Genomic DNA, 27,052 nt, shown 5'->3' with positions numbered 1-27,052 from the left:
ATAATTATAACACTTTAAGACACAAAACAAAATTACAAAAGGAAATTTATTTCAAAACCATAAGGGAACATTTACATTTAAACAAGGGGATAAACAGGTGTCTTGAAGAAGAAAAAACATATTTATGGCATGAAGATTTTCATTCAAATCTCTGAAGCAAAAGAACAGTAAGTTATGCACTATTGCCTAGGCAAGGGAAGGGGAACAAAGGGAAGAGAGAGGAATGCAGTGAGCTCTGCATTAGACATGAGGTCAAGTTATTTCTGCTGAGTTTACAAATACACTCAGACAAGAGAAAGGAAAAATTATAACATGTTCAAAATTATATTGCTGTAGTCCAATTTATTTTTGTACTCAAAATGGTATTAGACCATGGCTGATGTATCTGAGGTCCATACTAAATGGTCAGTTTTCAACTGGCAATCCCATGTTCCTACGTCTGTTCAGATTCCAAGGGAGCCTAGGTTCAGCTCAATCATGTGGAATGTTCAGAGATTATTGCCAGCACTCCATAGTCAAGCTGACCAACTTGTTGTGCTCACTTGTATCATCTAGACTTCTAACAATATTTTCTCCATAAATTATATGCAGTAATTCTCACAAAGGGGTTTTGCTTTTTTTCCCAGTGTAGAAGTAATGGTAATGAGGACACCTGTGTAGGAATTGAAACCGCAAAAAAAAAAAAAGAAAAAAAAAACAAACCAGCAAAACAACAAACAAAAAAACTACTAGCAATGACATCTGAATATTTGATTTGAATAGCAAATTTAGGGAAGGAAGATTAACTGTGGAACAAAAATATATGAAACATTCAAATGAAGAACAAAGGGTCTGAGCCACTAAAAATGTCCACAATATGAGGCACTCCACAAACCTCCCATCTGTTGTTTTAACCTAAAGACTACTGGCTAACTTATACAATAATCTGATTAATAACCTGAGAAGTTAAATTTTGAAAGTGGCAAAAGCAAACTGAGCGAGCATCTCTTATTTAATGATAGTATGTCATCAAGTCACTTTCCTGGGTAGCCCTGGTTAAGTTTCCAAATCCTAAACTATCCATCCTGCGAGAACCTGTATGTACACCAGATCTGGCTGTATTTCACCAACAAGGTCTTCAAATTTGTCTCTGAAAAGAAATCTGTTTTTAGTTTTAAACAATTTTAATCATGTAAGTATGACTGACTCAAATTCCTCCCTACTGGAGTAAAAACCTGGATACCAAGTCAGTAATGGATTCAGGCTCAAAAGGATAATCACTGTGTCAGATGACCCATTCCTAGAATTTAAAGTAGTGATTTGTTGTACACTCAAGTTCCATGGCATGCACATATACACACAACATATGCTTATGTTTGTATGTATATTATGCACATGTATTCCTATTCAAATAATAAGACCCTGTGTTCAAAAGCTGTATCCCAAAAAATGGAGGAGAGTGAAGGAAGCAATGCAAAACTTACTACCTAAAAACCTAATGTCACTTGTACACTGTGAGAAGCTAGTATTTAACTTCTATGAGTCTTAGTAGGAATGCTATACACTGCCTAGCAGCTTCATTAGAAATCAATGAAAGCAAAAGGTTAAGACTGATCATTACTCTTCTCCATGTGTTGGGCAAAAAACTGGAACAGAATGGGGAGGAAAATAAGTAAGCTTTCAAAAGTGATGGGCTTTACCAGATCACGAGCTAGACTGAATTTTTCATTAGACTCAGTTCTTAATAACAAATTATCAAGATGTTTAAAAGCAAGATTCACAAGATCAAGTCTAATAATGAGGCTAGTTTGAAAAGAAGTCAAGGCTGCAGACAAAGCATCCAAAAATATTGTTGTGGTTTTACCTTGGACACAACCATGGTCTGTTACAAAAGTAGATCATACATACAAAGGTAGAAAGAACATTACATTTTCAGCTGAAGGCAGCAGTCCTGTTAAAGGGACATCCCCGGCAATCCAATGAGTAGTAGATTTAAGAATATTAAGCTCATAACAATGCTGAAGAATGTGATGTTGCACTCAGTAGAGTCTTCCTCGACTACGATTTCCTCGTGTTCCCCAACCACGGCCTCCTCTACTTCCCCTGAAGGCTCCTCTCTGCTCTACGAAAAAGCGAACAATGGTTTAGGTCTTGCTCAGAATTTCATGGTTCAGCAAATAGAAAAAATACAGCTTGTAGTTCTGAAAATAGCAGCAGGCCTTATAAAAGCTAACGTGGTGTTCTACTGTCTTCAAACTCATTCTGTCCATTAAACCTGGACAACATTTACAGAAACAGAGAGGTAAACAGCAGAGTGCCAGACACTTCATAGCAGTTTGGTTAAATGCTTCTCATTAGCAAAGTTGTTGCAAAGCGACAAAGTTGGGATAATCGTATTTGTAAGCTTTTATTGTGGTGCCCATTACTATCAAAGAATAAAACTATTAAAATGCCTGCATTTACTAGAGAATTAAAATGCAACAAAAACATCTCTGATCTTTACATATGAGAAGTATCTTAAACTATCGATTTGGACAATGAGGCTGCCCTTTTGTATGTGACACAAAGGCAGCGTCCTTCGTTGTGATTTCACTGACATTCACGTTAAGTTCAGGTTCAGTGCTGAGCCTTTTTTTTAGCCCTTCATGGGCTCTATGAGCTCCCTAGAACTGTCAAAAAGCTGGGTGTTACACATATATATTCTGAGTGAGCATAGGACATCTTCTGCTGAAAATCACGGCACACAGGAGAACAGGATCATGAAGAATTGGACTCTCTCCAGTGAGGAAACTGAAGTTAGCAGTCAGGCTGCTCTGTGTATCGTGGGCGTATGAAGTCAGTCTCTGTGCTGAACTTCCTCATTGCAGCAATAAAGGCTGGCATTTACCTTTCTGATCCACAATTTTGGGTCTTGAAAAATACCTTTTAGGTCAATTTTACAATCCATTTTTAAATTTTTGACAGTATTGCTTATCAGATGGTTTTCTGATGAAATCTCTCCTTTTGCAAGAAGGAAAAAGAATTCAATCTGAGAGAGAAAACTAACTAGACTTCTCCAATCTAGTCAATACCCCTCCTTCCCTCCCTCCCTCTGTATCTCTCTGTCTCTGTCTCTCTCAGCTTTGGATGTTCTGGAACTTGTAATATATATACAGATCAAGCTGGTCTTGAACTCAAAAGATCTGTCTGTCTCTGCCTCGTAAGTGCTAGAATTAAAGGTGTTTACCACCATACCCCACTCTTGTTTGAGACTGAATTTTGTTTCATTTTTTTTAAGATTTTAAAATTAAACTATAATCACATCCTGGTTTACTAGCATACAAGCTAAGGTGTCACATTTTCTGCATTTCTTCTCCAACTTCTATCAGGCACACAGAGAGTTTTATGAGACAAAAATCTCTGTGGAATCTCATAGTAGGCACGTGACTGCCCAAGTGAAGAGGAACTTTTTAATGTACTGTACAAAAGCTCATGGCTACTTTCATTCATGCTAATATATACCATCATATCATCTAACTGCTGATTTTCTGATTAGTACAGATAACACATTAAGTCAAAAATTATCAGAAGATAATATCCAATGTAATAAAACAATAGAGACTCTTCTGTTTGCAAAGTGCTCTCAAAAATATTATCTGAAGCTCCTAAGAGCTCTGCTATCCCTATTTTTCAGATAAGAAGCAAAGAGATGCACATTTATATGCAGTTAGATAAATACCATTCAATATAGCCCCCAAATAAGTCTTTAAGAGTTCATTTAATGCCATGAAGTAGTGGTGCAAGTCTTTAAACTCTGGAGGCAAAGGCAGGCGGAGCTCCAAGTTCAAGGCCAGCCTGGTCTATAAAGTGAGTTCCAGGACAGCCAGGGCTGTTACACAGAGAAACTGTCTCGAAAATGAAAAATCAGTCAACCAACCAACCAAACAAAAAAGAGCTCATTTACATAGAAGGGTTCTTTTCTCAGACTAAAGCTGGCTTTCTTCAATAGAGGAATTTACAATGTCACCATTATGTCACTTGAAAACAGAAATCGAATATAAAGTAAAATATGGCTCAGAATATACTTAAAAACAATACTGCAGAATTTATTATATTTAGCAATCAAAATCAATCACATTAATGTTTGGTTGCTATTGTTATGATTGTTGCTGATACTGTTATCATTGAGATACGCTCTAGTGGCTCAGGCTGACCTCAAACCTTCTATACAGATGATGATGACCTTAAATGCCTCCTGTCTCTGCCTCTCTAGAGTTGGGGTTTCTAGTATTAAGCTTTTCCTACACAAGAAAAGGGGTTGGATGGGCTACTTCTGCTCATTCTGACTCTGGCTTGCCTTGAACTTACGATTCTTCTGTCTCACCCTCCTGAGCACTGGGATTGTAGGTGTGTATTACTATGCCCCATGTAGTCTTCATTCTGTTTTTTCTTTCTTTCTTTTTTCTTGGATTTTTAAAGATAAGAGTTTCTCTGTGTTACAGTCCTGGCTGTCCTGGAATTAGCTCCTGTAGACCAGCTTGGCCTCGAACTCAGAGATCTGCCTGCCTCTGCCTCCCAAGTGCTGGGATTAAAGGTGTGCGCCACCACCACCCAGCCTGTTCTTCATTCTTTCAAAAAAGAATTTATATGGGGAAAAGCCAGTAAGAGACAGACTTCATTACTGATTCTATGAGCCTTCAGAGAGAATGGACAGATGGGAAGGTCTCCTAGCCAAGGGGGAATAGAAAGTAGTGGCAGGAAGTTTGTGTTTTGGGCAAAAGAAGGCAGCATAACAGCAGCCTCACAGCCAAACAGTGCTCTACCCCCTGCCTCCGTTTCTATGGCTTCTTTTCCAACTAGCTACAGAAAACCTGAGTATTTTCAGCAACAGGCTAACAAGTCCCAGAGACCCTCTACACCACACCTGCCAGAGCTGGATCTTCCCCTTCATGGAAGTGGACACGATGGCCCACGACAATTTTCTGGTTCCTGTAACTACAGCAGGCATATTTTCCTTTTCAAGTGAGTCCACAAGAGTTATAGAGAAATGGATATAATTATTTCCCCAGTGGTCCCCTTTTCCAGGCTAACTCAAGAAAAGCAACCTAACAGAACTATGATACTATATATAATTCACAATTAAAAGCACGTACCACTTCTACCTAATCTCTTGGACTGCTTGTACCCAAACGAAAACGCTCACCATAATTAAAGTTGCCCAAATTGCTGCTGTACTTCCCACTGGGAGGATTATAAATCTGTCTGGCATCCCTTTTTGGTCCACCTGGAGATTTCTTGGGTGGTGAACCTGAACTTGTGTCTTCACTGGCTCTCTTTTGCCTATAACAGTGGGAAAAGCAATAGTTAAAAAGCACTGTATTATGCCAAAAGTTACAACACAATCCTAAACTATCCTGTGAGCTAAAGAAGACAGTCACATAAGAAAGTAAACAAAGTTCCATACCATCAGAGTAATTGTTGGGTTATACAGTTATACGGGAATTACTAAAGGGCATTCACAAGGCTATACATTACTTGAAACATGTGGTTTCAAAGACATATGCAGTGTTGACTGTGCAAACCTACCAACAAAGTCTAGTAATATGACAGGAATGCAAACATAACCAAGCACTCCAGGACTGTCACGACCACCCTCTCTTGTAAAGCCTTGGCATAAGACTTGTACTTTAAATCCTCTTTCTGAACATCATATTTTAACAATTTCTTGAGAATCATTTCACTATCAATACACTCAGAATTTGTTTACTCTTGAATCTCTTTAAAATCCGTTTCTTACCCAATCTCAACTTTCTGTACAGGTTTCCAGGACAATGTTACTGTGCTCTTATAAGAAGGAGGAATGTGGAAGAGATCCTAGAGAAACAAAAACAAGAATCAGTCAAGATTTCTAATGGATGTGCTATTGTTAGAAAATACTGGGCGAGGAAGGAGGCAGGAAGATTTTGGTTTTTTGAGACTTCTCTGTGTAGCCCTGGCTGTCCTGGAACTCACTCTGTAGACCAGGCTAGCCTCAAACTTAGAGATCCACATGCCTCTGCCTTCTAAGTGCTGGGATTAAAGGTGTGTGTCACCACCTCCTGGCTAGGAAGACATATCACATCCTAAATATTGGTTTTGTGTGAGGCCCTGGGTATAATCCTTAACAATGAAAAAGAAAATGTCAGCTGGGTGGGGCTCAGAGAATGTACTAGATTTGTTGGCCAACGAGTTCCAGGGTTCACTGTCTCTGCCTCCCTAGTGCTGGCATTCCATGCATGTACTTTGACTTTTTACATGGGCACTGATTGAACCCAGGTAATAAATAGTAGCTTTCAAAGGAGTTGTATGTTAGGGCTGAGTGTTGACGAGGGATGGTTTCACTTTGTTGAGCAGGCCTATCTTGAACTTGTAGCGATCCTCCTGCCTCTACCTTTTGAATGGTAGAATTATAAAGCACACCACACATTCACTGACTCTGCTCTGAATGCCTTTTCACTTCTTATCCTGGCAACGTGACACTCATCCTCCATGTCTAATGACACTATCGTTTTTTCTGGAATGCTGTCCACTCCTGGATAAAAAGCACTTTCTCCATAGCATTTCTACTACATTAGTTGATGGCATACTTGTCCTCACTGTCAGGCTTTATGCTCTGGGTGTTACACACTAGCAGATATTTAGGAAAAAGAACAGGAGGGTAATTATAACTTAAAGGCAAGGTACCACTAGTCGAATGAATAACAGATAAAGAAGGCCACAGGAGAACCTTCCATGTGCTGCACAGCACTGCCCATTATTACAACAGGCAATGCCAAGTTCACTGACTTTCAAAAGGACCCAATAACATTAAGACCACCAGAACTGGGGGCAGCAGAGATGGTTCAGTGGTAAAAAGCACTGGTTACTTTGCCAGAGGACCTGGGTTCAATTTCCAGCATCCACATGGCAGCTCACAACTGTAACTCCAGTTCCAGATGATGCAAACACCCTCAACCCAGACACCATGTAGGCAAAAAACCAATTTGCACAAAATATGAATATATCATTCTTTTAAAAAAAAGTCAAGTCTTCAAAACAAAAATAACACACCAGAACTTTCCAAGTCCACCTCTATCTGCTGACTGCTTCACATGGCTCTCTCATCTTTTCCAACCTTCAAGAAATATCACTTAGTATTACAAAGAAGTATAAAGTTTTTAAATTAGGAAGGCAAATATTGGGAAGGAAACGACATCTCCCTATTGCAGACACACAGAAAACCTCTTGCACTGACTCTGTTAGCTGGCAGGTCAGGGAAAAAGGGACTCACCTTGATTAAAACATTGATATTATTTGTTATTTTCAAGGCAACAACTTTTATCTTGTTCTGTATGTAAAGGGAACAGAAAATTAAAATCAGTAATTTCTGTGTGTACATCCCATTCTGCATGCAACCAGATTCACATCTCTAGGTAGAGAATTTCTAGGCAGAGGTTTAAATCTATAGAGAATGTGTTTTTGTTCCTTCCCCATTTCTCATACTAAGCAAATCAACCATGCTTCTGGCAGGCTAGAGAAAGGACGACCTGTAATTCATCTGAAAAACACACAGGGCATATAGTTTTCTAAGAATCTTCTTAAAGGAAACCAGTATAAACTATAGGAAGTTTAATGAAAACTGGAAAGTGTTGTTAGGAGTGTGATGAAGCTGGCTTTTATTATGAAGATCAGGGGGACCTAAATCCCAGCAAGGACCCAAAGTCTGTCATGGGACTGACAACTTTTGTGTCATCAGCCAGCATTCTTACCTCCTCGGTTTTTAAGGCCTCGCCTGTTTTACCCTGGAGAGCCAATCGAAGTTGTCTGATATAAACCTGAAGGCCCCGAGCAAAGTATTGCAACCTAAATGACAAAGTATTTAATCAGTAATTCATCACTTCAATTTTGTTCTTAAATAATCTACTGTGGCGGAACAATCCACACTGCAAAAAAATGGCTACATGTAACAATCAATCAATCAATCAAACAAACAAACAAAACAGGCACTTTTTAAAAGTAGTTTGTTTCTGATCAAGTATTTCATCAGGCATTTGATGCTGAGATGGATACTCGCTATCTGTCCAGGTTGGCCTCTACTGCGCCCAAGTGATTATTGTACCTTAGCTTCTTGACTATAGAGTCTGTGAGCCATGATGCCTGTATGTTCATAGTAAACCACTCCCAGTGGAAAATTAGAGGCTAGTTAGCAGGTGACAGTGAGGCTCAAACACTGCAAAATGTAAGATGTGGGTTTGTTAATGGAATGATTCTATTGAAAGGATCCTATGAAAATCAGTCACTAACTTTCCTACCACTGCTGCACATCATCAGCTGCAGAGACAGGTATCCGATACCTCTAGGTGCTGGGCTTTGTACTAGCTTACTCACATGGCTACGTCATTCAAATCTAACAGATGAGAAAAGTCTGAGGAGTAGAGTGGTTGCCCAAGGTAATGGGGCAAGTGAGAAGAATCAGAGTTCATTTGTTTGAAAGTTCCCTCCCACCAGAGATCTGTGATGTCACATCTGTGAAACGCTACAAACATGTGTCTTCTGGGCTCCCATCTTATTCCTCTGTATAAAGAAGAGTGGGGAGAATCAGATATTATAAAACACAATTAAAGCTAAAGGAGCTTGAAGATTTTTTCATCTTTGCCAAGGACTAAACCACTTTTATCTTATATTACCTGATTTTGAAATCTTTGAGCTTTTCTGCATTCAGTTTGGCTGTTAAGAAATCTGGAAGTTTTCGGCCCAATTGGTGAAAACTGTATAACAAACATTCCACGTAACTGAACTGCAACTTGGGTTCTTCACTGCCAGCGTTCTCTCCATTTTCTGCTTCTTCTGGAGGAAGAGGCATATACTCCTAAGACAGGAGAGACCAGATGTTTGCAGTATGTTCTAAAACCTCTTGTTATAAATACCCATGTAATCCTAAGGCATGGTTGTAAGACATGGAACACTAAAAACAGACTGGAAATTGAGCTAGGACCTATTGGACCAAGGCTCTGACACATCAGCTATCATTATCAACCTATGTTACAGCTGCTACTATTAATAACAAACGTGGAAATAGAGCACCAGGCACTAAAGTTCAGAGATAAGATTCAATGTACACCAAGACTTTATAATCTTAATGAATTAAAAAAATTTTTCCTGAAGTCTATACTCTTTACACTCAGAGTGTGGCACAGACATTCAATATCAGCCTTACAACAACTGGTATATCCTGCAAAGTCTGGAAATAGCAGATGTTCAATGTCTCCATATATGCCAAGGGCCTAAGGCTTACCTCTGGTCATTTATGTAACTGCTCACATCAAATACAAGAGCCACTCAATGATGCTGACAATGATTTTTATCAGATGGCCTATTTTCTTCACAATTACAACTTAACTGACAGACTATTTCCTGGTTGCTAAAGCTATTTGGCCTAAGGCAGCTACCTAGTTGGTGGCCAGGAACAAATGACCTTGCCATGCCAGCTACAGTTTGTAGACTACTTAGCACAATCACAAGAGTCAGTGATTCTTTTTCATGGACATATCACTTTGACTTGGGAGCAAGGGGATCATCTAGTTTCTAAATCACTGGTGATCTTTACACAAAGCATCAGCAGCAGGAAATGCCAAGATCCAAAGAGACTTCCTCACAGGAGGAAACAAAGAGGCCTGAACACGCACTAGATTAGTGTTCAAGGTACATTTCGAAAGCAAGTTCTCACCATGTCGAAATGAACCGTAAATGAAGTCTTTAAGGTTATAAACTGACCACCCCATGAGGAAAGAAGAAAGCTCTTACCAGTAACTTATCAAAGAGTTTCCTTAAATTTGTTTCTAGCTTTTCCATGTCACCACAAAATGAACTCATCTCTGCCAACAATTTTAATACCTAAAACATACAAATTTACCATTAGAACTATTTTTAAATGAGCAAGAGCTATGGAATGAGAGTGATTCTTTACACCTTTAAAAGATTGTGCTTATTTTCAATTATGCTTTTCAGAATCATGTTAGAACTGGAAAATTCTCTAGAGATAAATGTTACAATTAAATATTCAATGAAATGAAGTCAGACATGAGGTCCGTTTCTGAGCAAACCCAGGTCCTCTAATTCCCAATATATCTGTGGGGAGCAAGGAGAAGAATACCCATGACCCTTTCTACTATAGGCTCATAGTGACAGTGTTTAAGTATACTGAAAAATGATAAATACATTAAACCACCAAGCACCACTTTGAATGTGTAATAGCAGCCAGTCATTCAAATTTAATTAAGGTGGGTTCTTACTAACTACTGAAGTTGGACTCTAGTACTATCTGAAAATGCTAGTAACTGCCAGTATTGGGAAGTTCATCCTGTTCTCTCCAATCTCAGATTGACCAGCTTAGCCTAGGACATCTGAAGCAATATATACCCATATTTCCTGTTCTAGAGGTTGTTGAAGGAAATGATGTGCATTCCCAGGTTTCAGTCAATTCACCACCATTATGGCTGTTCAGAGTCTGGTTCTGTGCCACACGGTGTGACACAGGAGTGAGTACAAAGAAATGCTGGAGAAGTGACACAGTAAACACACAAAACACAACAGATACCACACAACTGTGTCTGTACAACTGAGATCCAAAGCAGGAGGGTGCTCGCTCCACTGGAAGACAGGCTTGGTGGCAAAAACCTTTACCTGCTTGAACCATCGCACTGGCCGAATCTAGGTTAACTCTGTCTGGCAAACTGTCATCAACTAAGTACCTTATTTAAAAATATTTAGGCTTCAAAGGCATAAACTCCGTACAGTGCTGTCCCACCGCAGCAGCTATAATGGGATCTATAAATCATTCCTATGCAATTAATTCTGACCTAGGAGATTACTAGCTAGCCACTGTCAGACATTTCAATTACCCCCTTGGAAATTAGATCTAAGCCAGTGATTCACATTCCTACTGAAATATGGGAACAGCTTTTTGGTGCTGAAAGCAGGGGTGTTCTCTTACCTCCAACTGTATATCAAGACCCTCCACTGGGGTAGTCAGGGTACTGAGATTAGGGAGAACTTGCTCACAGAAATATGTCACAAACCTTGTAGAATGGACATTTTTCTGTAAAAACAATGTAAAAAACAAAAGTCACAAAACAAAAAGTCTGTTTCTCAAAGATTATAATAGTAAGTAGACTGCCATTTAAAAGTGGGAACTAATTATCCCACAGATTTACAGTATAACTCAGATTAAACTTTCCTTGCATATGAAGCACATATGGAACACTGGGACGTGGATTCACTCTCAAGTTTAGTTAGTGGCACTTAAGTGCTTTAGTGCTGGATTTACACACCGCACAGTATTACATACTGTGCTTATTGTCTCCCAATAAGGACAGATCCTTTATGTTTTTCAAAGTAAGGCATACACATCTCAGAAAACTCATCCAAGGGAAACAAAGCTGGAGACAGAATGTAAGTTCTCACACCTCTCAAAGTTTCTAAGCAACCCCTTAGAGCTACTTCTTGCTGCTCTGGGTTCCTACAGTGTCACTCCGCTTCTACATGCTCCACCACACTAAGATCGCTGTCGTGGGAAGGTCTGAGGAATGTTCAAGTAAATACGGACATAGTTAAGAGTAACCCTAGTATCATCTATGTGGAACAGAGCTCACAGAGAAGAGCGGCACAGCCTGCCGGGTGCACTGCAGGAGCCTGTCCACACAGTCGGGGTCTGAGGGGCTGAAGGTCTGCTCCAGGTCAGCCTGTTCCGCTACCAGCTCGACCAGCTGCTGTCTTCCACTCACTGTCTGTAAGCTTTTTAACCCAGACAGTATCTTCATGAACAGAACAAATTCTTCACCAGTCACATCTTCCAGGACCTGAAAAAAAAAGGTCATAAGAACAGCATTTTTATTAGTAGGAGGGGCAGAGGGAGGAAGGGAGGGAGGGAGGGAGGGAGGAAGAGAGAGAACGAGCGAGAGCTTAATAGCAAGAGTGGCATTATTTCAGTTATATCCTAATGCTTCTGTATGATAAAAGGATAAGTTTTAAGTTCAGAGGAAGGGAAAGCTGTATTCTTTAAGAGGACCAAAATTATTCTAAAGAAAAATTTTCTTTTTTGACATATAAAGCACCACCAACACATAGAGCTTCAGATTTACAGTATAACTCAGATTAAAATTTACAAAATAAATAAGAAAAATACATAGAAACATTCCTGGTGAGGATGGGGAGTGATAGAAATGATGAAGAAAATCTGTCCTATTGTGTATTTGTAAGTCTTTACTGTCCAGGAGTGCTTATTAAAATGCTAAGCACTTCTTAAAAACTTAAGCTACAGCATTACTAGGGTATATAAGGTACTACCTGCTTGCTTTGCATAGTCCAACATGGTGGAAGTCTGTTTACTGCCACAGCAACAAGGTAAGCAGTTCATACAAATGCTTTTATACTTTTGAAAGATTTTTACAGGCAAGGAAAAAAAAATTGTTTCCATTATTTCACTTTGCTATCTCATTTTAAAATGCTCCAGAATACTCTGACCATCTCAAGATGGAAAAGAAGAATAAGGAGTCATTAGTACAGCACCACCAAGGATTTCAACATGATTATACCCTTTAGAGTGGTCTGAGTCATTTAAGTGTGTGAAGGAGTTTTGGTAAAAGCAGGTAAAGAACACTTTTGCAGTGAAACACGTCTCTCATCCACGCCCAACACTGACAATTACCAGTGAATCTCAAGGGGACTTCAACAGACCTTTTTGGATTCAGTGAGGATGAGCTCTTCAACTTCCTTAGTTAGCACTTCATCTGGGAGCGTCTTGAGTTTTGTGGACAGGAATTTAATTGCTCTTTCTCTAACAATGTCTTCTCCTTGAAGAATCTGGCTAAATAAGCCACCTAATGTTCCTATAAAGCAAAAGAGCAACTGTATAGTGTGAAGCATTTACATCTATCTCATCATTGTTCAAACAAGGAATAAACACCCCAAGACTATCAATGCTGGCCAAAGTCAGTCTGAAATCTTTACAGCTCAAACCAAAAGGCCACATGCTCTGCTCCTAGGGCATCAGCTTGAGTATAACTGGCATTTCGTTTCAACCATGTCCATAAAGTCCAAGTATTTTGGAAGAATTCTTTAAAGTTGCCAAAGGAACTTTTCCAACATATTTTGAGGGGAAATTTGAACTGTTTTATTTATTTATTTATTTTACAATTACTTCTTGGTAATTGTAAGTAGTACTTAGTAATTAGTCACAAACATCTAAGCTGGGAGGCCCCTTTTCAGAACAGTCATCATTTTTATAAAAAAGACCCGAGTAAAGCCCAGGCCTCCTGGTTTCCTAAGACTCCAAGCATGATTCAGAAATAGAACTGGCTTTACCTTTTGCATCCATCTTAAATATACTTAATAGCGCATTGTTCACCAAGTTAAATTCTGCAGAGTCATCTGGGGAGAGAACAGTAGCATGAAGAATAAAGGATAAACTGAAAGTAACCCCTTCATTTTCAAAGTTAAGACTCAACAAAGTTTTACTCAGGTGATGGAACAAGCAACCTACAGCCACTAAGCAACTCTTTCAGAGGATGGGGACACATCAGAACGTCACGGGGCATGCCTGGGACAGCACCACAGGAAACAGGTGAAATGATAATGTGTCTGAAGAGAAGCCTACCATTATGCCTTTATAAATAGAATTTTAAACAAAACAAGTCACAGACTCAGAAGCCAGTGAGTTTCATAATACTGAATGAAAGAAAGAAGTTCAGTGTCATCTGGCTGAGGCTGGGCCTCCATGCTCATTGCCCATGCATAACAGAGTCAAGAACAGCAAGTATTCCAGAGAGGATATTTAGATGCAAAGGCGACAAAGGAACCTCTCACCTGTCTGCAAAAGCTGGGTCAGTATATCTGCTACTCTTGGAAGATTCTCTCCTGTGGCAAACTGAGGCAGCTCTTTAATGGCTTGGCGTCGTATCTGAGCATGATTTCAAGCAAACAAACAAACAAAAAAATTAACTAAAATGGCTTCATGACAAACTCATCTTTTAAGACAACTAAAACCATATTAAGAAACCATATTAAGGAGCACATGAATCATAAAATGCAAGATGCTTTTTCTTAAGATACTTTTATTACTGTGTACATTTGTGGAGGATGGGGGAGGGAGGTACACATGGCCCAAATGCACATGTGGAGGTCAGAAGATAACTCTGTGAATTGATTCATTCCTTCCACCTTGACATAGGTCCTGATCTGAGGACCGAACTTAGGTTAGACTTATGTACAAAGCATCTTCACCTGGTCAGCCATCTCACCAGCCATAAAGACAAATTTTTTAAAGATTTTTACTTTTTTTTTTCTTTCTTTCTTTTTCAAAACAGGGTTTCTCTGTAACTTTGGGGCCTATCCTGGAACTCACCCTGTAGACCAGAGTGGTCTTGAACTCACAGAGATCCACCTGCCACTGCCAGGCTAAAAAATTTTTGGTGGGCCGGGGGGAAATTTTTACTTTTATTTATGTCTGTCTGTCTGTCTCTTGTTTTGTGTGTGTGCGCGCTAGTATCCAGAAAGGACAGAATGACAGAAGAGGACACTGGATCCAATGGAACTGAAGTTGGAGGCCACTGTGAGCACTAGTGGGTGCTGTGATAGGTTCTTTAGAAGGGCAACAGGTGTTCTTAATTGCTGATCCATCTTCCTGTTTGTAACAGTTTGAAAAACAATTTGTCCCCTCTGTTTGTTTTTGAGACATGATACTGCTATGTTGCCAAGACAGGCCATAAACCTCTTGGCTCAAGGAATCCTCCTGTCTTAGCCTCCTGAGTAGCTGGGACTAAGATACATGCCACTGGCTCAGTTTACTATTCAGGTAAAATTTATTCAGAGAATAAATAAGACAAACGCAGCTGGAAGAGATATTAAATACTGGACTGCAGCAGGGAGTTCACTGGTAACAAACACGCTTGTATGTGACTTGTATATACAGCTGTTGGGCTGTGACTTTTAGGTATGTTAATATACTGCTCCTTTACAACAGCAACCGTGACGGAGTCCTCACCAAGAATTATTTTAGGGCCTTCTACAATGACTACTTAATTTGAATTAAAAAAAGATTCCAATTTACTAGCTCTTCCATCAAAAATGATGCAGAGTTTATATGTCATTTGCTGCATGAAATGCTAGTGGTTGATTCATTTCATTTAGAAAGTTAAGAGCTAATAGCTGAAAAAATTTTAGAAGCCTACACCAGTAACTAGAAATGCTAATGGTAAATTCTGAACCATGAGAAAAGGGTCAATGCTTAATCTGATAATCAGTTACAAGTATTACAGTGACCAAGTACTTCTGTGACACATATACTACACCTATCAGTACAAAAATTGCATTAACAGTCTAATATACAAAATATGAGTAACAATTTAAGATGTGAGCTACATTCCATTTTTATCAGTGAATAATGAAAAAGCAAAACAAAAATGTTATTCCATGCATTTTTTTATAAATACAAGATAATAAACTTAGTATTTTTTGGGGTCTGGTATAATGTGACCATATTATGATAGCAGATTATGGACTGATCACTACTTTGATCATGTTACTTTTACATAAACAAATACTAGAAAGCTTACTCAAGTGTCAATCATAAACTTACTGACACATCTTCATCCTCACAGAGGTCTAATTGTGCATTGATTGCAGAGTCAGCCAGTTCTGGAAAATGCTTAAAGAATTTTGGAATAAACTGAGCTGCTAATCGCTTTTCCTTGGTGCCGCCTTTCACACCATCCAGGATCACTTGGTAGGCATCTTTATGCTGGAAGGAAGACAAAAAGAAACAATACTGAAGAACTAGAAGCACAGGAAGATTTACTACACATGCATGGATGCTTCCAATATTTAGAAACACTAGAGTTTTACACTAGTTCCAAAACTAGTGCTTAAATTAGACATGACCTTTTTTACTCTATTTCCTTATTCCCTACTGCCGAGTCTGTTTTATTTGTCAATTAGGAACGAGGGAAATATGACCCTAATTTTAAGTAGAAGAAAAGCAAGTAAGATGCTCAATAGCTCAACATCCCTTCATTTAGGTATCACCAGGCCTTGTGACTCTGTCATGCTTTTTAAAATGGAGAAAGATATTGTAGAAGTCTCACAGTTGTGTTACATTTACTAAAAGATGCCTGTGGCCAGGCATAGAGTAATGCTAGCTGGCATTCAGGAGGCTGAAGAAAGAAGGTGGCAAATTTGAAGACAGCCTAAATTACATAGCAAGACCTTTTCTTACCCTGCCTCCCACCTACATGGACCTGTTCTAATTAGCATCTTGAGGAAGTTGAAAGAAATACATTTCTGAAATTCAGTAATTACTAATATAGAAAATAAAACAGCATCTCCAGGAATCAGTGACTTATTATTTAGTGGTACTTTGGACTGCCAGCAGCATAAAATATTCCAAATAGTGCACAGCTCTATCCACCTCTCTCCCAGCATGGCTGTGGGGTCCACGTGAATTCGAGGCCAGCCTGGTGTCTACAAAGTGAGTTCCAGGCCAAACAGTTCCACGGTGAGACACTGTCTCAAAACAACAGAAGCATTAACTGTAAGCACTTTGTATATTCAGTCTCTACAGTGGTCAGAAGAGCAGATCCTCTGAACTACAGCAACAAGAGCTTTTAGTCCCTGAGGCACCTCACCAGCTCAACTGTAAATATTTTTGATGCTTTTCTAAAATCATGTTTTGGTATGTTTTCAACAATAATAAAATAGAACTCTAAAGGTGTTCCTTCAAGAAAAATATAAGGTACAATTTGAATCACTTTCATCAATGTATTCTACTGAAAGAATTGTGTGCATGGGCAGGGAGGGGTGAGCGTAGAATACTTGTACGGAAAGCAAGAGGAAGTCTGGCCATTGATAAACTAATTTAAGAATAAGAGTTTGAACAGAGGTGCCTTCTGGGCATTCCCAGAATGTGTAGGTTATTAAGTAAAAACCCAAGTGCGAGAGGTGGGCTCCTTCCCTATGCATTCTTGGTGACAGAGGCATCTAAGATTTCCCCAAAGAAAACAGGCAATTGCCACTGTGGTTGGCTGCCCATCAGAACTAGGTAGTAAGACCTTACTGATGAAGATACTACATGCTCTGGTTGCGGGACACAGAGAAATCAGGCTGAAAATAAGCTGGAAGCTTCATTCCCGATGGCCACAATGGTACTCTGCAGATTGCAGGGGAGCCTTGTCAGCAACAGTCTTACTCAGCTGTGCACCCTGACATGCAAAGCAAGATATGCCCATTGGAGAAACAGTGGTGATTCTGTTATGTAAGTAGCCAATTGTTTTCTGACTGGAACTGAGGCTCAATCCATATGAAGGAATTCACAGCTGGTACTGTAAACCTGGTCAGAAGGCTTGTGGCCAGAAAGGTCATAGGGGCACGTGGGGAAACCACAGCTGTTGTTTTGCTAAAATGGACATGTGCTCATCAAACTGCCATCTAAATAATTATACTTATCTTATAGGTTAGTGCTGCTGCCAGCACTGCTCAGAGAAACTTGTTTGCAGTGGAGAAAGGAATGGCAGAAGTACTGAGAATAAGTGACTATTGCAAACACAGCCAAAGTGGGACATAGGGCATCCCTTCCAGGCTCAGGGAACATACAGAAGGTAAGGCAGAAGAACAGCAGATTCAGAGGATGGAGTGCAGTGTTGTGGCATCCTCAATTTACAGCAGCTGTGATACCTGCACAAGACTGGGCCAGCCACCGTCCTGGCAGAGTGGAAGGAATGCATGAGACAGCATCCCTCCCTGCACCCCTCCCCAAGATCTCTAAGCATTTACTAGTTGCCAGGGGAGGGAAAGACATTTTCTTCAGTGGTGGAGGCATTAGCAAAGTACCCATGCTCTGTAAATAACCCCTCATCTATGCTCCTGTGTAATCCGGATCAAACTCCTGGGTCATAAACAACAAAATTAAAACATGAAAATGGGACTATCTGGAAAAAGGAAGGGATCAGTAGAGAGAGTGAACAGGGTATGATAAAAATACATTATGTACATATATAAAATATAATGAAAATATACCAATAAAACAAAATTAGCTGCAGCAGTGATGTTCAAAACATAGGCAGTATGCATTAACTGGTCAGAGACTAGGTGAAGGATGGGACTTTCACATAAATATATTTTTTGAGTAAAGAAAAGGATGAAGGGGCTGGGATGCAGCTCAGCAGTGCCACCCTTGCCTAGCACACAGTAAGCACCGGGTTCCATGCCTAGCGGTGCAAAATAACCTCAAATACAACTGAACACTGAAAGAAAATAGGGTTTCAGCTAAACTATATAACTGCTTTCTTCCTTGACTCAAGAGTGTTTGTATTTATACAAACACTTATACTACTTAGGTTGCTAGTATTTTCATATACTTTTCAGAATTTGAACTTGGTCCTTGACTGTAGTTTAATCATACGGAATAAAGCTACTAAAAGAGTGTTATTTCATGAATCACAAGTCAGCAAGTCAAGTCTCTTCCACCTCAGGAGGCAATGCACAAAATCAGAGCTTTGGGATTACACAACGCCTCAGGTCAGCCTGCTGCCAGTCTCTTAACAGCTGTCTTGACACACGTACCAAGGCAGCTTAGGAAGGGTCAAAAGAAAACCTGAGGTAGTTGGTTCTTTCCTTCTTCCATGTAGGTATTAGAAACTATACTCAGGTCATCAGGCTTGATGGCAGGTGACTTACCCAATGGGCCAGCTCTCCAGGCTAGACAATAAGTTTTTACAGGGTAGAATATCACATGTAGTTCAAGCTGGCCCAAAACTTGTTATACAGTCTAGGCTGGCTTAGGGCTCCTCCTTCTCCCTCTTCCTCCAGAGTGCTGGGAATATGGAGGTTTCCACTAGACAAGTAAAGTATTTACATTTTAAAATTAAGTTAAAATGTGAAATAAAGGTGGGTTACACATTGTTCTATCATGGCTACTTGGAGGCTGGAGTCAGAATGCAGTGAGGAGAGCCAGAGGAGAAGACCTGAAGGAGCAGAGTTGGAATGGGGGAGGCACGTGTAGCACCTGTAGTTGACAGGAGAATGATATTCTGAGACAAGAACAGTTATTTAGAATTTATCACCTGCAATCTGCTTATTAGAAATGCAGATTCTCACCTGTCTATAAAGTAAAGCTCTCTTCATTTATCAGATAGACTTTGTAAATTTTTTACCTTTTTTGTATCTATTTAACCGTAAGACATTATTTCCTAGATACAGTGCAAGGATTTAACACTTATCCCCCACAACTTTATAATTTAGTAAAGGAATAAGAAAAATCTATACATAAAATAAAATGCAAACATGAAGTACTATTAATAAATGAAGAAACAGTGACAAAGGATCTGGGCTGGAGAGATGGCTCAGTGGTTAAGACACTGGCTGCTCTTCCAGAGGGGAGATGGATTCCTAGCATCCACGTGGCAGTTCATAACTGTTTATAGTTCCAATTGCAGGGAATCTGATACACTCTAATGGAAAAACTAGTACAAAACAATAAAAATTTCATGAAAAAAAACAGAGGGAGAGAGAGAAGGATCTGTTGCTTGAGGGGAACTAGCTAATAAGGTTTGGGGGAGGGAGGCTGGTATCTGTGGAGACTGCTGTCTAGAAAGTGACTGCCACTTTCTAGTGCAAAACCCAGGATGTCTGGGGAAGCTAGGCATGATGGTACTGCTTGCAATCCCAATGGAAGTGGAGACAGGAGGATCCCTGGAGCTTCCCTGCTCCAGGTCCCAGTGAGACTAGTTCATCAAACAAGGTGGACAGCTCCTGAGGAATAGAGGTGACCTCTAGCCTCTAGATGCATGTATACACACGTGCACCCACTGTGTCCTTCTAGGCCTGAGAGGACTTGTGTGTTTCTTTGTATTTGGGGGTTCTGCTCTGAAAGAGAGACCTAGAGAGGGAAAGAATGGTTTGCAGTAGCAGAGCTGAAAAATCAAATTAAAGACAATAGATCAAAAACTGTCAAAGTCGGTTTGAGAACGGTCCACATAACAATCTGTCAGAGAATGTAACATGAAACTTTATTTTACTAAACACAAAAGGTATTATCTCTTTCTACAATGGTTTATGTGTCTCAGCTAGCACTTGCCTTTGGTTAGTTAAAACTGCAGCAACATCCTAAGCCCACTATGTGTTTTGGAGAGCCTTTCCAGGCATCTTCTCTCAAAGGGAAGAAGAACCACACAGACAGGACTTACTGCAGTGTCATGAAGATGCTGACTACCCACTATCTACAAGCCATCATGCTGGGTCCCAATGCCCAGCGCTTAGCACCTGGCAGATGCTCAAACACGATATAGCATCCTTGAAATCGCCAGCACTCACTTGAGCCAGAAAAACTCGTCCTTTTCACCTTCTGTTTCTTAAGTACTCTTCACAAACAGCAGTTTTACCTCAAGAAAGCCATTTTTGCTCTCCTGAGGAGAGTTATCAATTCAACATCATTTTTTATCATAAAGATAACGTAGGGGGGCTGGGGAAATGACTCGGCAGGTAAAATGCTTACCATATGATGAGGACCTGAGTTCAAACTCCAGAACCTACATAAAAGTTTGGCTCACACTGTGCATCTGTAATCCCACCACTAGGATTGGCAGAAACAAGAAGATTTCTAGGCTTGTTAAATAGCCAGACTGGCAGAAGCGGTGAACTCCAGATTTAGTCAGAATCTATCTCAAAAAATAGGGTGGATGGTAAGTAAGGAGAACACCTGATGTCAACCTTGGCTTCCACGTTGTGTGCGCCAGGTATAAACACATGAATCTTTACACACACACACACACACACACACACACTCAGCAAAAATGAAATTAAAAAGTTAAATGATAAGAGACCTTTGCAACTCTCATTTCTCAAACCCAGGTCACACTGGGGCCTGGCACTTCATCAACATATACCGTCTACAGTATTCCAAAGTCAAATGGAAAGTTAAAGAACAACTTACACGTGTGTGGTTTCAAGCATTTCAGAAAAGGATACCTCCCCTCCCACACAAACTGAACTTGGTTTCCATCTGCCCTAATGTACTCTAATAGGTGGTTGTCAAAAAATACTTTCCCTACTTCAGCAAAAATCAGTGGGGAATGAGACAGCAGCAAGTACACAGTCTCTAAGTTTTCCCTGGAAAATTCCCAATTTATCTCTTTAGGAGAGCACCATTCTTGGACGCAGCAGTGGTGGTACACACCTGGTAATCCCAGCACGCGAGAGGCAGAAGCAGGCGGATCTCTTTGAATTTGAGACCAGACTGCTCTTCAGAGCAAGTTCCAGCACAACCAAGACTACAGACATAAACCCTGTCTTGAACAACTAAACAACAAACCAAAAACAGAGAAGCAAACAACAAACAACAACAACAAAAACCCCGAAAACCTAAAACAGGAGAGTACCATTCTAGAACCAGAAACGAATCCCTATTCTAGGCTCCATCCCTGACCCCTCTTGCTGATGTGCGACAAATTTAACTTTTGGTAAGCAGTCAGCCACACGCCTCTGTAGCACGGTTAATAAAAATTCAGATATTGGGGTTCAATCTTAAAGTCAGAAAAGCAAAAAAGCCAGTCACTGGCTCTTACCTCTACTTCAGTCTGAAAATGGAGATCCAGACTCCAGGAATCCTCAGAATGAGACTGAGAGCTGGCTCCTCCGTCTTGATATTCCTTTCTAGTGCTGGGATTAAAGGCATGCAACAGCACTGCCCGCCAGTTTCCATGGCAAACTAGTGTGGCTACTGGGATTAAAGACGTGTCACCACTGCCTGGTCTGTGAGGCTGACCAGTGGGGCTGCTTTACTCTCTGGTCTTCAGGCAAGCTTTATTTATTAAAATACAAATGAAGTATCACTACACTCCTCCCTAACTCAGTTACAAACACCAACAAAAGCACTCTGGTCAAGGCTGCCGTATCACTTTTCCTAGGAACAAAGAATTCCTCTATGACTGACCATTGTTATTTTTCATCTTATCGTAGTAGGCAGAAAAATCCTGCTTTACAAGGGTTCTAACAGCGTATACACATCTGTCAGGGCGAACCTTCACATTCTGATAATAAAGCCCCCACAGACATGGAAGTAGGGAAGGAAAACTGTGGGGGCCAGCCATGATAAACTAAGTCTGGGCAGGTCACCCAAAGGAAGCTCTTTACTTCCAACCATTATCACCTGGGACTCTGGCCATCGATGAATTTAAATGGAGTCTGGAGTCTCAACAGTTTACCCTGAGACAATGCCTGGCTGCAGGAGGAACCACAGGCCGAGGTTGCCTGACCCCCACCCAAGAGCAGACCATTCAAATGAAATGCCTGGCACTCCAAGAGTTGGAGATAGAGACACCTGCCAGCGTACCTCGACAAGACACCCCTAGACAAATGTCACCCTATCAGGGGCCCTAAACCTCAGAAAACCCTCACTCCCACCTCTACTACTATAAAAACCCAATTCTAATTGAGCTCGGGACTCTCCGGATATACGTTGGACGTGCAGAGAGACCGAGTTTGCAAACTCGATGAAGGCTATTTGTTTTGACACATGGGACTCGATCTCCTTTGTTGGCTTTTGTAGGGACCCCGCGGATTTGGGCATAACAAAATCACTTGAAATTGGTACATTCGTAATACTGAGTTAAGTTCTAACACGCCCCCCTTCCCCGCAAACTTCATAAGGTTCTACTAGAACTGCAGACGTCCCACGGGACAGGAAGGACTCCCCCACCGCTCAGCTCAAGGACGTTTCGCTTTCTATGCTACGGGATGAGGCACAGAGAAATCACTAAAGCGTCTACGCACTGAAAACGTGGACTTCTAAAACCTCTTGCCAGCCTGGCTTCTTTTTCCCAGAGGACAAGCATTTGACCTTAACAACTCAAGTTCAAAACAAAGCTTCAAGACCTAGACGGGGAATTCAGCAGGGTCCTGAAAACTATACCTGGGGAAAAAATGAGTGGAGAGCACTTCTTAGAACATTCTATTTGGGGCTTTATCGCCCCCCTCTCCACAGCCCTGCGACTTTCTTCACAAAAATTCTTCCAGTGAGAAACAACACAAAACGCTTGTCCTTTCCCCGCGCAACACTAGTCGCCGGGGGAGCACGAAGCTGCCACCGCGCCTCCAACGCCCGCCACAGCTGGGTGTCCGCCAGGCGCCCGAACGCCGCCGCCGCCAGCTCCTATCCAAGTCCGGGCGGCAGGGCCCCGCCGGCGCGTTGCACAAGCCCTGTATCCTACTCTTTCTACACCATTCACAACTTCTGCCTCCAGAACCGACAATTTTGATCTCTTGAGGAAAACTTTCCATTTCATCACAGTCCGGGAAATGCGAAAGGCGGAGCGGCTGGATGTGGGTCCCGGGAGACCGTGGGAAGGCCGGACTGCGGGACCGCGCGCTCCCGAGCAGGCCGAGCCCGCGTTCCCGCCCCGAGTGCGCGCCCCGCGACGTGGCCCAGTGCGGCGGGAGCCCAACTCCCCGAGCGGCGGGCCCTCCAGGCCGCGGACCTACCTGGCCCACTTGCTCCGTGGCATCGGCGAGGATACCGTAGTTACGGTACAGCTCCTCCACCGTCGGCATGCTGAGCGCCAAGTTCCGGGCCCGCTCCCGCCGCCCACCACGTAGTCGGCGCCACCGCCGCCTCCACGGAACTTATCTAAGCCGTCGACCGCACTATTACGCCGGTAGCTACCGCCGGGGCCGCCACCAGTCACCGCGCACAGCACGGCCCCGCCCCCAACGTCTACGCAGACACGGACGCGTCGGGAGCGGCCCGCGGAGGCAGCCGAGCCTCGTCCCGGGATCTACCGCCCCCTACCGCTCGGCGGTGCGAAAAGAAACAAGAAGGACTAAAGGAGCTGGTGCCCGTTGGTGGAAATTGCTTTTCTGCTCCGCCAAGTTCTTACATTTACCAGAAATAGGAAGATACAGAGCTAAGTTGAAAGCACACAATGTTTGAGAATTCACACGCTCCATTTCCTTCTCATCCAGGAGGGTCGCAATAAGGGAAAACATTCAAATGTGATTAAAAAGAGAGAGGGGTTCTGGGAAGATGGCTCAGCTTGTGGGACAAGCTGAGGACCTGAGTTAGATTCCCCAGAACCCATGTAAAAAGTGGCATGGGGCAGCGCGTGAGTCTGTGATCTCTGCACCTGCAAGATGCAGACTGATGAATTGCTGGAACTGGCTGGAACTGGCTAGCTCAAATCAGGCAGTTCCAAATTCATTAAGAGACCTGCCTCAAAAACCAAGGTTATGAGGCCATAGTTCCAAGGGTAAAATGTGCTTGCCATATAAGCCTGACGACCTGAGTTCAGTGCCTGGAACCCGCAGTGGAAAAAGAGAACCAACTGAAATTGATTCGGATCTTGAGATCCGAAAACACTGGCCTGTAATTCGGATCTTGAGGTGGGGATAATACACAACTCTGAGACGAATCTTGAGGCAAAGACACAACTTTAATCCACCTTGAAGCAGGAAAACACTTGCCTTTAATCCAGATATTGAGGCAGGAAAACACAAGCCTTTAATCCAGACCTTGAGGCAGAAAAGACCCACCTCTAATCTTAGCCACACCTTCTGCTGGAAGCCAATATAGGAACATAGAAGGAGGAAGTTTTTGCTCTTTGCCTACTTGCCCTTGTCTTGCCAGCACATCCATTCCTTCACTGGCGTTAGAGCCCACGTTTTTGGGATTCCAGCATATACAGAAGACCAGCTGCGTAAGATACCCAGCCTCGAGGGACTGAACAGCTACTAGACTGATCTTTCGATTCATATGTAGCCACGGTTGGAGTAGTTGGACTGCAGTCTGCAAATTGTTCCAAAAAATTCCATATATATGGAATTTATATATATTTATTTATATGTATATTGGACTTTACATATGAGCGAGAGCTCTGTGGCTCCCGAGAGTCCTGACTAATATAAATGGTCACAGCTCCCATTTCTAGTTTCACTCAAACTTGACTTTTTGTATTTGCTGAGATTGAATCCTGTTCCCTGTATGTTCTAGGTCAACACTGTGTCACTGAACCGACCTCCCTCACCCCAGGTTCTCAGTTTTACTTCTTATCAAGTATCTTTGGAACAGCCTTGAGCTGTTTCATTTTAGTAAGTTAGCGGAAGGGCACAATGCTGGTTTCTGGACATAACCAGGTGATCACAACCGTGAGCTCACAGCAGCGGTGGTACCCACACTTGGTCAAGCCAGCCACAATCCTAGCATACATGGATGGGGGTGGCTGGGCTCCAGGCCACACCCCTTATGGAGGAGCCTTTGTCAGTGGACAGTTGCTGGGGGAGAATCGTTCTTGCTTTGCAAATGTAGTCACTGGTCGGATTCCCACGGAGTAGCAGTGGAGAGCACCACAGCCATTCACATGTGGGCAGCGCACACTGGCAGTTAAAATACAGAAAGTTGGGAGTGGAAGTGTTAGAGAGAGTATGAGGAAGATGGAGGGAAATGGGGGAGTAGATAGAATCCGATTTCATTGTGAACACTTGAAATTCTCAAAAGAGGAAAAAGTAAAAGAACACACGTGTGCTGAAGGGATGGCTTTAGTAGCTAAAGAGTACTTGTTGCTCTGGCGGAGGATGTGAGCTCGGTTTCCAGCACCCACGGGGCAGCTCACAACCAACTGTAGCTCCAGGGCCAGGCATCCAACATCCTCAGGCCCTAGGCATGCATGTGGTACACATATACAAAAAACAAAAATAACTGAAAAAAAGAATACAACGCCGTCCAGAAGGCAAGGTTTCTCGTCACATCTCCCTTCCCCAGGTATATCAAGCAGCGTGGGTTATAACCTTATAGGCCTCACACAGAGATATAGTTTCAAAAAACTCACAAATAGCAGCACATTGTGTCCTGTACTTTGCCCTTCACTTGGCGATGTTTTCTGTAGACCTTCTCAGGACTGCACCGCCCTGTGGTGAGGCACTACAATCCATCCCTATCCTTTTGGGTGATTTTCCATTGCCATGAACTCTAACTTTTGCATTTAGAAAACATCTAGTGTAGTCTGGATGTTCTCCAACGGCTGCTGTGTATTTGTAGTGACTCTTTCCCTTGTCTTTGGATCTGGGAGTGCAGAGGTTACTGTAGATGCTTGCATGTCCTCTAAAGGTTCATATGTTGAGATGGACACCCCATTGTGAGGAGTTAAGAATGGAAAGTTGGGTTGGCTAGAGTGCTTAGAAGTAGGGCTTTTGGGAGTGGCCGGGGCCTGCAGAGGTCATCCAGGTATAGAGTCTACCTGGTGACTTCATAGACAGAAGGAGAGAGATAGAACATCTACACACACATACGCATGTCCCGCCTTTTGCTGTGTACAGTTCTGCACTGACCCCTGGCCTCTGTCAGCAAGAATCATGCAGTCTCCTGCTCTTCAGGTTATTCACATAAGTGTCACTGTGACAAAATGCCAGATAAAGCAGCCAGAAGGAGGGAAGATTTTGTCTCTGTTCCAGAGGCTCCAGTCCATGGTTGTCTGGCTCCGTGCGTTTCGGCAGAGCATCATGGCTGTGGGAGTGTGGGCAGAGAACTTCTCCACCTCAGGGCGACCAGGAGGCAAAGAGTGAGGAAGGGACTGGGAGCCACGTAAAACCTTCACAGGCACCCCTCATCCTCTTAAAAGGACTCCACCAGCGGGGGACTGTGCACTAAAGGCTCGAGTCCGTGATGGGCATTCCTCTGGGTTGTGCTGTGCGGCATTTTGAAAGAAAGTGGCCTCCAAAGGGAGTTGCATTATTGGGAGATGTGGCTTTGTTGGAGTAGGTGTGGCCTTGTTGGAAGAAGTGGATCATGTGGAGGTGGGCTTTGAGGTCTCATACATGCCATGCCCAATATTTCAGTTTCCTTCCTGTTTCCTTCTGATCAGGATGTAAAGACTCTCAGCTCTTGCTTCAGCACCATATCTGCCGGTACATCACCATTTCATGATGATAATGGGCTGAACCTCTGAAAATGCAAGCCACCTCACTTAAATATTTTTTCTTTATAAACGTTGCCGTGTGTTGTAGGAGGCTGCTAGTTCATTCCCGGATGCTCAGACCTGAA

General features: G+C 42.0%; 1 protein-coding gene across 4 annotated transcripts; it reads right to left on the bottom strand.

Moving 5' to 3' along the window:
• Positions 1-28: 28 nt before the first annotated feature.
• Positions 29-23,714, bottom strand: Api5 (apoptosis inhibitor 5). Of its 4 annotated transcripts, none has more exons than XM_048443589.3 (14): positions 23,503-23,714; positions 15,611-15,772; positions 13,840-13,933; positions 13,339-13,404; positions 12,712-12,863; positions 11,628-11,834; positions 10,970-11,074; positions 9,781-9,870; positions 8,664-8,845; positions 7,746-7,839; positions 7,268-7,324; positions 5,756-5,832; positions 5,112-5,298; positions 29-2,101 (listed from the first exon to the last, which is right to left on the bottom strand). In XM_048443589.3, the coding sequence occupies exons 1-13, from the start codon at positions 23,569-23,571 to the stop codon at positions 5,121-5,123; spliced, it is 1,533 nt and encodes a 510-aa protein (XP_048299546.1). In that variant the 5' UTR covers positions 23,572-23,714; the 3' UTR covers positions 29-2,101; positions 5,112-5,120. The 4 variants fall into 4 exon arrangements, with proteins under 4 accessions (XP_048299546.1, XP_048299547.1, XP_048299545.1 ...); XM_048443590.3 differs by having other exon boundaries at positions 29-2,096; XM_048443588.3 differs by having other exon boundaries at positions 5,162-5,298; positions 23,503-23,713.
• Between the last annotated feature and the right edge of the window lie 3,338 nt (positions 23,715-27,052).

The sequence above is a fragment of the Myodes glareolus genome, chromosome 10 (genome assembly GCF_982192425.1).
Source record: "Myodes glareolus chromosome 10, mMyoGla1.1, whole genome shotgun sequence".
Taxonomy (NCBI): Eukaryota; Metazoa; Chordata; class Mammalia; order Rodentia; family Cricetidae; genus Myodes; species Myodes glareolus.
Note: the sequence above shows the minus strand (reverse complement) of the source record. Positions and strands in the feature narration are given on the sequence as shown.

Coding starts and splice junctions, on each gene's coding strand:
- Api5 (XM_048443588.3), bottom strand. CDS start 23,571: ATGCCGACGGTGGAGGAGCTGTACCGTAACTACGGTATCCTCGCCGAT. Junction 13,405..13,839: donor GACCCAGCTTTTGCAGACAG/GTGAGAGGTTCC, acceptor TTCTCTCCCCAG/ATGACTCTGCAGAATTTAAC. Junction 11,075..11,627: donor AGGCTGTGCCGCTCTTCTCT/GTGAGCTCTGTT, acceptor TTGTTTTTACAG/AAAAATGTCCATTCTACAAG.